The sequence below is a fragment of the Gavialis gangeticus genome, unplaced genomic scaffold (assembly GCF_001723915.1).
Source record: "Gavialis gangeticus isolate Ggan-Ray unplaced genomic scaffold, GavGan_comp1, whole genome shotgun sequence".
Lineage (NCBI taxonomy): Eukaryota > Metazoa > Chordata > Crocodylia > Gavialidae > Gavialis > Gavialis gangeticus.
In genome coordinates, this window is record NW_017729024.1 from 63,363,636 (window position 1) to 63,376,582 (window position 12,947).

At 45.9% G+C, this 12,947-nt stretch overlaps 1 protein-coding gene across 4 annotated transcripts in view; it reads left to right on the forward strand.

Annotated features, from left to right (window-relative positions):
• The window catches only part of PCGF3 (polycomb group ring finger 3), a 73,676-nt gene that overhangs the window by 44,506 nt on the left and 16,223 nt on the right, over positions 1–12,947 (forward strand). For 2 of the 4 annotated variants that reach the window (XM_019517196.1, XM_019517195.1), the window contains 2 exons: positions 4,147–4,284; positions 9,199–9,279. In XM_019517196.1, the coding sequence (XP_019372741.1) occupies positions 4,147–4,284; positions 9,199–9,279 (219 nt within the window). Of the gene's footprint in view, positions 1–1,896; positions 2,029–4,146; positions 4,285–9,198; positions 9,280–12,947 lie in introns of those variants that run through there. The other 2 variants (XM_019517197.1, XM_019517198.1) reach the window with 2 other exon arrangements.

The window sequence follows — 12,947 nt, forward strand, 5'->3', positions numbered from 1 at the left end:
AAAAAAAAAAAAAAAGTGTAAAGCAAAAATGCACTGAGTTCAGATCTCAAGGATCAATGATAGTGTCAACTATTATGACTTACTAACTTGGGGATGGCCAGCCTGCACTATATATGCCACAAGTGGCACGCACAGTCCCTGTGTGTGCCATGTGAGGGTTGGGAGTAGGGCTGCAAGCAGAGGGGAGAAGAGGGATGAGACAGGGCCTGAGGTTGGAGGGTCACATTGCAGCTCACTATGTCTGTGTTGCCCCATCTGGGAGGCTAGCGGAGGCCATCCTGACCATTGCACCTGCTCTACAGTGAAGTTAGTCTGGCTTGGTTTTGCATGGCCAAGCTGGCACGAGGGTGGGGAGGAGGAAGGGACAGAGGCTGGGGGGAGGCAAAGAACCCAGCCAGGAGGAGGGACAGGGAGAACAGCTCCTGCTGCCCAGCCATAGGGGGAGGAGGGGTAGAACAGCCCTGTGTGGACCAGTGGAGACAGAGAAACAGAAGTACTCTGGTCTTTGCCTCCCCAGTACAGGTAAGACTGACCACCCTCCTTTCTCTTTGCCCTTTTGACACTCATCAACCTCCTACATGCACCTTGGGGTACAGGGAAATTTTTCCCAGGGCACAAAACTTGTTAGTTATGCCTTTGCTCAGGCCCAGTCCAGCCTGTCAGTCTTGGTCTGGGACCTGCCTACCCACAGCAAGTTCTAAGTTGACAGAACCCAGGGGGATCTGGCCCCATCTTCGTCCCTTGCCCCCAGAAATGCAGCAAGGCCCCCCTTGTGCAGCCTTATATGCCCCAGTGCCACCCCCACACTGAGCTCTCTCTCCCAGGTTCCCCCAGTTATGCCCATATGTAGGGTTCCAACATCACTGCCTCGCAGGGAGTCCTCAGCTCTGCTGTACCTTGTCATGACACCAGGATTTCAGAGACTGACACTGTCTCAGAGCTGTCACTTGGAGACACCTTATCCCACTGCCCTGTGGAATTACCAGGACCCTGAGGGTGTGCCTGGGGAAAACCACATTAAGAGAATTCCTGCTGAAGGAGCTGCCTACTGCGGAGGGTGTGAGCTTCTTTAGGAGACCCCAGTAACACCTCTTGGGCAGCCTCTGACATATAGTAGCCCAAGGATGTAAATCCTCCTGTTAGTGTCATGGGGTCTGAAAGTGTCAATTTATGAGATCCTGCAGATGCCAGAGTGCTGCTTCATCCCTGGGTATGGAGGCACCAGCTGGTACAGAGCATATGGCATTGGAGGTAGCACCCATATTCTGTCAGGGTGGTAGGGCACTCCTTGTTCTGTCCCATGGGAGGATTGAGCCCTGAAACTGTCACAGGGGATGTGGAAAATCCCTTGCTGAAAGATCTTGAGATGCAACCTCACAAGGTGCCTCAAGTGAGGATGTCACAGGGTAAAGATACCCGTTACAGCTGTGGCCAGAAATAACAGTGCTGTTGTAGTTGACAAGGGATGTGGATCCCCCACCCCGAGACTTTCTTGCCAAAGTCCCCGGTGCACAACTGGTATGCAGCAGTGTTTTTTTTCCAAACCTCTTCATAATGTTTAAAATAAATGCTTTTATTTTAATTTTTTTGATTCTCAGCCCAAGAGATGCAAAGCTATCAAACGGGTGGTCACGGGCAACTGCTTTGTGTGGCATGTGAGCCCCAAGCGCTTAGTGGAATGGAGGCAGGGGGCTTCAAGCCTCTGGCTGCACAGAGTGGAGAGGCAGCAGGATGTTGTAGCAGGTGTCACTGCCAAAAAGCCAGGTTAAGACTTCACTGGCCCTGTAGCTACTGTCAAATTAAGCTTTGGATCCTTGTTTGCCATATAAAACTGGAATGATTGCAGGGCCAGTGACAGGTTAACCTGGCTCTTGATTGTGACACCTCCTCTCTCAGCAGTTTCCTGTGTCTGGGGACTCCAGCTCCCCTGTCATGATTCTGGTGCTCCAGAATGCAAACTCAGGCGTGCCTCTGGGAAGGACCGTGATTAGAGTGACATTTGGGGAGAGGTAGGGCTTAACTTGTGGTATGCCTGCCAAAAACATTGGCCACCGCTGCTTTAACTTAAGGTAAATAAAAATACACCTCAGAACTATTTGTGTATTCTAGTGTGAGAAAAGAACTCTACAAAAATGCAGATTAAATCAAATACAGGTCTTGATTTTAATATCTTAAAGATAAACAACAAAAACCATGAGCTTTGTTGTTTTGTACAAAAAGGGAAGGAAATGTAACAATGTCCCCTTTTGTACAGAAGATTTGGTGAGTGCAATCCCTCTTTGGCTACATCATCAGCTGTGTAGCTGAAACTGGCAGAGTCAAAGCAAGCTCACACACAGCGCCAAAGTATGTATGGTGGGCCAGTAATATGCCCCCTGATTTGAGGCAGTGTGGCTGATTGCGAGGACCACTCTTTAGATGGGAGCCAAATGGTTGAGGCAGAGTTCATAAATTATGGCTGCTTGGGGAAAAACCCCCATGTGTTTCAGCCTGCATTGATGACCTATTTCAATTACTTGCTTTGAACTGAAGATGTTGGCTTTCACCTATAAAACCCTTAATTGCCTAAGACCAGTGTACAGCCTTTGTTTGCTATTCTGCAACACTGAAGTCAAGGAAGATGGTACTCATAAGAGGCATTACAAGGCATTTTTGAAGGCCCTTCACTTTGGGGCTCTTTCTCCAGAATCAAGTTTCAAGGCAAACAGCAAGGTTCATTGTTTTCTTGAGTTGAGGGGGTGGAAGGAGACTGGTAGGATATCAGTAGAAATCTGAATGGGAGTTTTCTACTAGGAATCAATTATTGGGAAAGGGTCCAAGGAGTGTTGTGTGGCTTCAAGCAAAGCTTTTCCCTGCATGTCTAAACAAGAGATACTAGTTGATTAGTCTAATTTTCAGTTTGTTAAAAAATAAAAGCTTGACAGGAGACTATTGGGAGCTTGCTTTGACTTGCTACCAGTTCCAGCTATATTTTTTAGAAGGCTAAAGGTGGCCAGGGAGGAGTTTTTCAGTTGTTCATCTCCTGTGCAGAGTCCATTGAGGGTGAGGAGACTGGGGAATCCCTTATTCCTGCACACCTGAGAGCACATAGTGGCTTCTCAGAGGACATAAGATTTTACTCTCATTTCTTGTGTGTCTGCTGAGGACTGCATGCACAGATGCCATGTTGGCCTTGTGCCCTACCCAGCTCCTTTGACAAGACTTTGGACACTCACCAGGATGAAACCTCAAATTTTTGCTGCACACTCCCCTGAGGCAAAGGGATGGAGAGATCAGGGCAGGATTAATATCTTCATGTAGGATTATGGGCCCTAAGGCTTATTTGGAATGGGGACTTTTATGGATTGCCTAATACAGTGGTGTGTGGAAACTTTTATACTGATCATTTACAATTAAGACAATGTTAGCACTCTATCCTAAAAATAATTTCAAGGCCAGAAAATTCAGAATAATTTATTTTAGGTTTGCTTCTAATACTTTGAAAAAATGTATTTTGCTAATAAATTAGGCAGACAAGGTTCTTTGGGTAAATCTGGTATCTTTTATTAGACCAACTCAGGTAGCTGGAAAAATTCTTAGCAAGCCAAGCTTTCGAGTCTAAATACCCTGCGTCAGGCTGAGGAAGCATCTGCAGTTGCTGTGTGCTCTTCCTGGATGGAATAAATAGTAAAGAAGCCAGAGGCTGGCAAGACTTTCCCTGGCCCTGTAGCCCCTGAATTCAGGGCTTTGGATCCTGCCTCTATATAAAACTGTGGCAGTTTTAGGGCCAAGGAGGTATTAACCGGACTCCTGGCAGTGCACTTCCCCTTGCAGCAATCCATTTCAGCACTCTGGGGCACATATTGTATTAGGTATGCCTATGGAAGCAGAAATCAAAGTGGTACTTGGGTGGTGGGGTGGGGTGGGGTGGAGTTGACTTGTGGCATGCTTATCATAAAGGTTGGCCATCGCTGGGCTAAGCAGTATATAACTGTTTAACTAATTTTAGGCTTTTTCTATAAGTTAACTGAATTAAACAATTAAATGATATTAGGATACTATGTTTTTATTCATTTTGGTGAACTAATAAGTGTTGCTTATAGAATGCATAATGAGATGTACAGAAAATGCTGTTAACCAACCCTGTCTGTTTGCTTTTCCTTGAAGGTAAGCATCTGCTTGGAATGCAATAGCAGCAAATTGCGTGGATTGAAAAGAAAATGGATCCGCTGCTCAGCACAAGCAACAGTCTTGCATCTAAAGAAGTTCATTGCCAAAAAACTTAACCTTTCTTCTTTTAATGAGGTAATATTTTAATATAACAAAAATATACTTCAGATTATCTTGTGGTAAGTATGTGATAGTTCCTTGAAATCTTGCTGTCAGGAAGAGAACTCAATAATGCACTGCATTCAAAAGCTTGTTTGAATATATCCTAGCCATGCAGTTGGTCTAATAAAATATATCACTCATGAAAATCCTTGCCTCCTGCATATTTCCTGCTGCTACAGAACCACTCAAGCGCTACAGAAGACATAAACCGGTGTCAGGTAGAATTTGATACAGGAGGACTACAAAATGGCTTCTTATTTGGGGACCCTAATGCAGGCAAATGTCAAAATGCTTAATTTGAATTTTGAAGTGAAGTCTCTTCTCGTTTCTCCTTCCCTACAAACTAATCTACTGAATTTGCAGCCCATATTCCTTCCCAGGCTTATGAAATACTGGGCTTGTAGTTAATTAACTCCCATTTTGCACTTTTTTCCAGGTCCAAGGCATAGTCATCCTCCTCTTTGAGTGAAATGTAGCCCAAGACACAGTATGAGCTTATGCCCTGCATAATTAGAGGGGCTGCAGTTTACACTCTATCCCTTCTCTGAAACTTAGTCATACTTCCTGGAAATAGTCAGGATGCAGTTTGCTCTCGTCACCCAGGAACAATGTGGAGGAGGATAAGGGTAGTGGATGGAAAATATAAAAAGGCATTCTCTGTCTCCTAACACCCTCCTTTTCAAATTATAACATCCTAGTGTTTTTTTAATAAAGGTTGATGTGTAGACAGTATGCACCCCTTCTACCTTTTTACTCTCCTCTCTGTTTCTCATCTTTCTCTCTCTTTCAGCCTGTCTCCTTACCTAGCCTTAACCATGCCATCTCCCAACCCCAGGATGTCTCTAATTCATCCAGTTTCATTTCCAGTTCCCTATTGACTAGTATACTTTTGCATTTATACAAAAAAGTTCTATTCCACTGTGTAGCACAGGGGCAGGCAATTATTTCGGGTGGAGGGCCACTTAACAATTTTTGGTGAGCTGCATAGGTAGCTCCTCCCCTTTTTATAGTTGGCTGTGTGTGGTGAGGGCTGTGGGGACAGGATGAGTGAGTCTATGAGGTTTGTACGGTGCAGGGATCCCCACACACTCCCCAACGTGGCGCACAGCCCCTGCTGCTGGTAGCAGCAGCAGGTGGAGGGAGGACTGGGGGGCTCAGGGAGCTCATGCCCAGCTGAGGCACTGGTGCCCAGTGGTGCGCGGCTCTGGGCAGCACTGTGTGGGCATGAGGAACACAGCCTCTCTGGCTGCCTTGTTTGCAGGGGCTCTGTGCCGCATGCCTGCAGTTCCCACTCTCATACGGGAAAACTGCACACTGGACTCTGCAGGGAAACAGGGGACAGGGCTCCCTCCACTCTGGGCAGAGTCCAGGGACCTGCGCAGCAGGGGGTGAGGGAGGCTTCAGGGTCCAGCACGGGTCTTTTCCTGCTGTAAATGCGGGAGCTGCAGGCATGCCACGCTAGAGGTGGCAGCATCAGGAGCCAGCTGGGAACTGTGAAGTGGGGCTGGCTGCTGCTGCATTCTGTGATTCTGGCATTGCAGCCAGAAACCATGTGGCGCGGCACAGCAAGGCTGGGCACCTCTTGGCAGCGCGCTGTTCCTGGCTGCAACACTGGGACTGCAGAATGCAGCAGGAGCCAGCCTGGCCCCATGCTTCTCAGCTGGCTCCTGGTCCTGTAGGTCCTGGCCTCCAGGGCCCCTGCTCCTACCTGCTGCCACTTGCCCCCCCTGCACCTGCCACTGTTGCCTTTCCCCTGCCGCTTTTCTTTCTTCTGCACTGTCCCCTGGCCTGCTTCCCCCTGGCCTGCTCCCCATCTGCAGCTCTGGCATCACATGATGCAGTAGGAGCACCATACGGTTGCCAGCTGGGAACTGTGTGGTGCTGGCTAGGCCAGGCTGGCTCTTGCTGTACCAGCAGTCCTGTCCGCCTGTTCTTACTTGAATTTCCCCCTCTGATGGAGGGAGCAGCCCCAGGGGGTGAGGGGGAGGGCTGGGCCAGTGGGCCTTGCTACTGCTCGTGCTGGTTCTGCTGCCACTGGTTCCTGTTGTCTGTCTTTCTTTGACAGGCAGCCAGGGGTAGATAAATATTCATTTAAAAAATTTTTAGAGGCCCCATGGGCTAGATAGAATGGCTTGGCAGGCCAGATCCAGCCCACAGGCTGTATTTTGTCCACCCCTGGTGTAGCAGGACACTGGGATGTGTCTGCTCCTTTAAGGGAGTAAGCAGCCTGAGAGGCTGCTTGCAGGTGGCAAAGAGGGGGTAATTAAGGACTCTCCTAATCAGCTTGAGCTATATAAGCCTTGAGCCTGAGCCGATCAGCCAGTCCAGCCCTGGGAGCCATGAAGTGAGGAGCTCAGAGAAGCAGGGCTCCTGAATACCAAGAAAAAGCCACTCTGCAACCAGGGAACAAGGGAGGGTACCTGGGACAGAGAAGGGCTTGGTTATATGGGCATGTGGCCCTGGTTTGTGTTAAGCCTAGAGAAGGCTTGAGTGCCTGCCAGAGGGTGTTTGATCATTAACTTGTACTCAGCAGGGGCTGAGAGTGGGATGCAGCAGGGGCTGCAAGGGCCTAGAGAGTAGGGATCTGGGGATCCACAAGCCCCAGGCCAAGGAAGAGCCAGAAGTGTGATCGGAGTGGACACAAGCAGGGATGAAAGAGTGAGACTTAAGAAGTTTGAAAAACAGGGGAGAGTACCAGAATGTGGGATCTGGAGGTTCAGGATCCAGGTTGACTGACAGTCACACCAGAGGGTCTGTGGGTACAGGGTGAGAGCCAGATGAAGGCCCATGGGTCTGAGAGGGGCTGCAAGCTGGATTGGGGGTCTGAGAGCCTGGAGAGAGAGGCTACAAGCCAGATCAGAGCCCCAGGAGCCCAGAGAGAGGGGGTTGCATGTGGGACCAGGGGCCTGGGAATCCAGAGAGAGGGTCTGTGCATGGGACCAAGTCTGGGAGCCCAGAGGGGGCCAAACATGGGACCAGGGGGTCTGAAAGCTTTAGAGGAAAGGCTGAGTGAGGGGCTAGGGGATCCAAGGGCCCAAGGCAGGCCACGTGTGTGAAAGTAACATCTTTAGGTTACCACCTGTAAGGCTTGGGGCATTGTGTAGGGGAGGAACAGAGGCAGGAACAATGGCAGAGGGCTTTTCCTGCATCCATGCCAGGGCCAGGCAGCTGCGAACTGTGCCCATGCTGTTGCCGCTTCTCTCAGCTCTCCCTCCCATTCCCTTTTTTGGAATGCAAGTGTAGCATCCAGATGATGGGGAGCTGCATTAGAACTGGGCAGCTGAAAACAGCATCCATACTGCTATTTCTAACCATTTCCCAGCTAGAAACTGCCTAGCCCCAAGGCAGTTCTCCACTGGCTGGAAATTGCTCATGCCCCAGGCTTGGCAGGGACAGGGAGAAGCAGCTCCAGCACAGGCACAGTTCCTCTCTGCTTAACCCCAGTGGGTCCATGGGTCAGATCCATGTTGCTGATTTCTGCATTAGATAAAAATTGAAGAATGGAAAAAAAGATTTTATGGGTCTTTAGAAGTCTGGTGATAGAATGCACACAGTGTTAGGGGGAGGTTTAAGTAACACACAAGGAGTAGAAATCAAAGGCAGCAGACAAGTATTCCATTTGTGCCAGGAGAAAAATCTTTCTTACAGCACAGAAAGAAAGTGTACAGCTGTTCAAGGTTGTTTTTGCAGAAGAGAATTACAAAAGGAGGAAGATCTATAAGGAAGATCTCTCTTTTCCTGTACCAACTGAATGTCTATGTGCTTCTCCCAGTAGTGGGACACTCCAGTATACCACAATCCTCCACTCTCCCTCCTTCCCTCCCTGCAGGCTAATAGGGAGCTAATGCTCTCCTCCCTCCAAGAGGGATGGAGGGAGAGCACTGGCTCCTTGTTAATCTTCCCTGGGTGAACTGTCAGGGAGCCCGGAGGGAAATTCTCCCTCCGTTGAACAGAGCTGGGTCACCCTGGGTCTAGTAATGGGTGGGAAGACATTCCCCTGCAGCTCCATAGGTCAGGTGACTGGGGAATTCCCCATCCTGACAATCATCACTCTGGAGCTGTACCCTATGCCAGGGAAATTCTCTCATAGCTAGAATTGTCTCAGTCAGAGGATGGATCTAGCTTCCAGTACATCTTCTTGCTGTCCTGTATCTGGGTGACCTCCTGGAGCTATGCATAGGAGGAAAGGGATTCTCCTGCAGCTGGATCCCTCCCAGACCGGGGTCCAGTCTGGTTGGTGTACTAATACATGGCCATATTTGCCTGACACGCATGCAAAAGCCATGTAGAGTTCAGCACAAAGCACCACAGCCATGGCCACTTTTTTATTGAACCTTGCCTCCCACAATAAAACAACAAACAAAACCAGCCAATGCTAACTATGCTGATGGTGCAGCCTAGTGGTTTGAATGTTGACCCAGGAAGTGGGAAACCTGATTATTTTATTTATTTATTTTTTTAAGCTATCCACCACCCAAAGGTGTTCAGACCTGCATCTCCTACTTCCCTGGGGGAGTGCTTTTGCCACCAGGCTATAGACAAAACTGAAATGAGGCTGTTCTATACCTAGTGACTCTTAAATACAAAATGTATGCGCAGCGTCTGGAGCAGGGACCCGAATCCAGGAGTCTTTCCTGCCAAGGATATGCCTTGTGTTAAGTGAGGCTGTCCTTCAAGATCCAAAATTCTAAGAATAGAACTTGCCTGTCTTTTCCTTTTCTGTTAAGATTACAAGTTCCCTTTCACACAGCATAGGGATAGGTCTTTCCATTGTCTTTGGAGGAGATAATGCATGTTTAATCTAGTTTTTATCTGTTTGCATCTTGTTCTATAAGTATGTTTTTGTCCCTTAATAAATTTAAATCCCTCTTCCTTTTTCCCCATCAGCTGGATATATTATGCAATGAAGAAATACTTGGCAAGGACCACACACTCAAGTTTGTAGTTGTTACTAGATGGAGATTTAAGGTAAAATTCAATTCCTTTGTCATGATTTCCCTTATTCTGGGGTAAAATCATTAACGGATTACCAAAAAAAAAGTTTATTAAACAGCTACTATATGGTTTTATACTGTAGTAAATTTAAAATTGACTAAAAATTGTTTACAATGTGTCTATCTTGGTTCAGAGGAAAAGTGAAGGCAGGAATTGGAAAAAAAAAATGGGGGAAAGAAAGTGAGTACTTTCTCATTTATAATGACTGGTGTGAAATCGATAAAGGAAGCGGGAAGGCATTAGGGAAAATAGTTCTTGGCTGGAAAGGCTATAAGGATTAATTGATTAAAACCATATCAGGAACAAGAAATCCATACAAAGCTTAGACTTTTATTCTAGATATAGAGAGAGCTGGATAGCTGTGTTAGTCTAAAGTCTGGCTGAAGGCACAGCAGGCAGGATGGTCCTTAAAAATGAACTTGCTCAGAAAGGCACAAGCTGTTGTAAGTGACATGCTACTTTGTCCGATGCTATGAACAGACATCCTGCCCTGCCCTGCCTTAGTTCTGGTGGTGATGTTAAAATTGGCAATGATATGAAAAAGCAGGAGCGTTCAACAAATTTTTATATTTTGAAATAAGCAGGTTATGGTACTCATAAGACTTAGGTGATGAATTACTTTTCAGTTGTTAGTAACTAAGGAGAGGGTTAGTTTCCTAAAGGGAAACTTCTTTTTTAAATTGTCAAGCCTGTATAACATGCACCTAAGAATTGGTTTGGTGGATTTCTGACTCACTAATAGAATCATAGAGAAGTAAGGCTGGAAAGAAACTTGGGAGGTTATCTCGTCTAACCTGTAACTCAAGGCAGAATCATCCCTGACTAAATAAACCATCCTAGCCAAGGGTTTGTCTAACCTGCTCTTAAAATTTCCAAGTTTGAACATTCCACAACTTCTCTAGGCAGCCTGTCCCAATACTTAACAGCCTTTATACTGAGAGAGTTCTTCCTGATATCCAACTGAAATTTCCCTTGTTGCAACTTAATACCATTGCTCCTTGTCCTGTTCCTTCAGGCTGCAAAGAAGATCTATTTCCATCCTTTCTTTAATTGTCCTTCAGGTAGTTGAGGACTGTTATCAAATCCCCCTCAGTCGTCTTAAGGCTGAGCAGTCCTAGTTCTTTTAGCCTCTTCTCAAGTCAAGTTTTTCAGTTTTCTAATTTTTTTTTTTTTTGTCACTCTCCACTGGACTTTTTTCAGTCAGTCCACATCCTTTTTGAAGAGTGGGTCTGAACTGGACACAGGTGAGGCCTCACGAGTTCCAAACAGAGTAGAAGTATCCCTTTCCTTGATTTGCAAGCAACAGTCCTATCTATACAAGCTGGTATGCTGTTGTGTTTTTTGTTTGTTTGTTTGTTTTGATTTATTTTGTGTTATCTTTCCCCAGCAAGAGCACACTGGTTCATATTCATTTTGTGGTCCACTATTACCTCCAGATCCATCTCTCCAGTACTGCAGCCTAGCCTATCATTCTCCACTCTGTATTCACACTTGCAGTTATTTTCTTGCAAGCATAGGACTTTATGCACTTGTCCTTGTTTAATTTCAAGTGATTTATTTTATTTATTTATTTTTTTTTGGACCATTTCTCTAGTTTATCTAGGTCATTCTGGACCCTAGCCCTACTTTCCAGAGTATCTGCAACTCAACCCAACTCAGTGTTATCCACAAATTTGCTAAGCATGCATTCAGTCTCATCATCCACATCATCATTAATGAAAATGTTAAACAATACGAAAACCCTGCTTCATACCTCCTCCCCATTAGGTAGACATTGACCCATTGATGACTACTTGCTGAGCATATTGATCCAACCAGCTTTGGATCCACTTTGCTGTACTTCCATCTAGTTTGTTTTTCCTTAGCTTCTTAATGAGAATGACATACAGAGATGGTGTCAAAAGCCTTACTAAAAGTCAAGGTATCCACTGTTCTCCCCCAACTGTAGAGCCTGTCACCTAGTTGTAAAAGGACATCAAGTTGGTCAAGTATGAGTTGCTGTTAAGTGAATCCATGGTTGGCTGTTCTTGATCATCTTGTTCTCTTCTTGGGTACTCTGCAATAGATTCCTGAAGGACATACTCCATGATATTTCTAGAATTAAGGTCAGGCTGGCTCTGCAATTCTCTGGATCTTTCTTTTTCTTAAAGATGGACATTTATATTTGCTCTTTTCCAGTCATTTGGGACCTTATCTGGCCTCCACAATTTCTCAAAGTATAGCCAGTTGGTCTGAAATTACCTCAGCTAATTCCGTCAGTACCTAGAATGTATCCCATCCTGCCCTGTGGACTTGAAAGCATTTGTTTTTCCTAAGAAATCCCTAACTTGTTCTTCCACTGCTCTAGACTGTTTGTCTCTCTCCCTATCTTTGATGCCAAGTGGGCTTATCATCTGGTAGCTGACCTTATTTGTGAAGTGAAGTTTAAAAAAAAAAAAAAGCATTAAGTACTTCAGGCATCTCTGCATCATCTATAGGTTGCCTTCTGTTTTTAGGAACAGACTTACATTTTTTTTGGTCTTCCTTTCTCATCTCACATACTTGTGGAATCCCTGTTTGTGGCCTTTTCTGTCCCTTGCCCCTTGTATCTCAAAATGTGCCTTGGTTTTCCTGATTTTTCTTCCTGCATTCCTGTGTGGTGCTCTTCTATAGTAATATGATCAAGTTTTCAGTTTTTGTGCAATACATTTGTGCGCTTCAGCTCTTTGAAGCAATTGCTGTTTAGTCACATTAGTCTCCTGTTGCACTTTCTGTTCTTTTTATCACAGTGCTTCTCAACCTTTTTAGACTCAAGGCATCTGTTGGAAAATGCCAGCTTATTTTTTCACACATTTTTTGACTACAGAAAAAAAAGTAGAGCAATTCTTACATTGCACTGAACTCAGAAGCACCATAACAGGCCAAAATGTTTTTAAGACTAGGGTTTCTTATTTGGAATCTCTGGTTGTGTCCAGATGAGCATGGCCGTGTGGTATGTAGCACCGCATATGTGTCTGCAGCGTCACATACTCCATGTTTAGTTGATCTCTGCACTGCAAGGAGCAGTACGGAGGATTTTTTTTTTTTTTTTGATCCCTGGATATCCCACAAGAAAAAAAACAGTGGAGTAGTGCACGCAGCAGTAGCTTGCATCACCTGAAGCTGGAACCAGGCTGGCCAGAGCTACATTTCACTGCTAGCCAGGCACCGTGTGGCAGGATAACCAGGACCCAAGTAAGGCTGCTGGAGCCAGCCCAGTGCTGGCCCCAGCCTCCCGTACCCCACCTAGGGTAACTTGCCACGCACCAAAGCACAGGTCGCATGGGTGTTCCCCAAGGACAACTAGCAGTGGTGCAAGGTGTGCAACCGTAAGTTGTCCCCAGGGAACCAAACATCCATGCACATCTGGACATAGCCTCTGAGTTTATCAAGTGAATTATGCTTGGATACCTAACAGGACTAACATTCTGTGGAACCCTCCAGTGACTTTGAAAGATGTCAAGGATTGAGAATCACTGTTCTTTCCCCTTGAGAGAGTTTGCTTTTATGCCTTTAAAAGGACCTCCATAAAATCCAGCCAGCTCTCCTGGATTTCAAATTCCATTTTTTTTTTTTTTTTTTTTTTTTTTTTTTTTTTTTTTTTTTTTTTTTTTTTTTTTTTT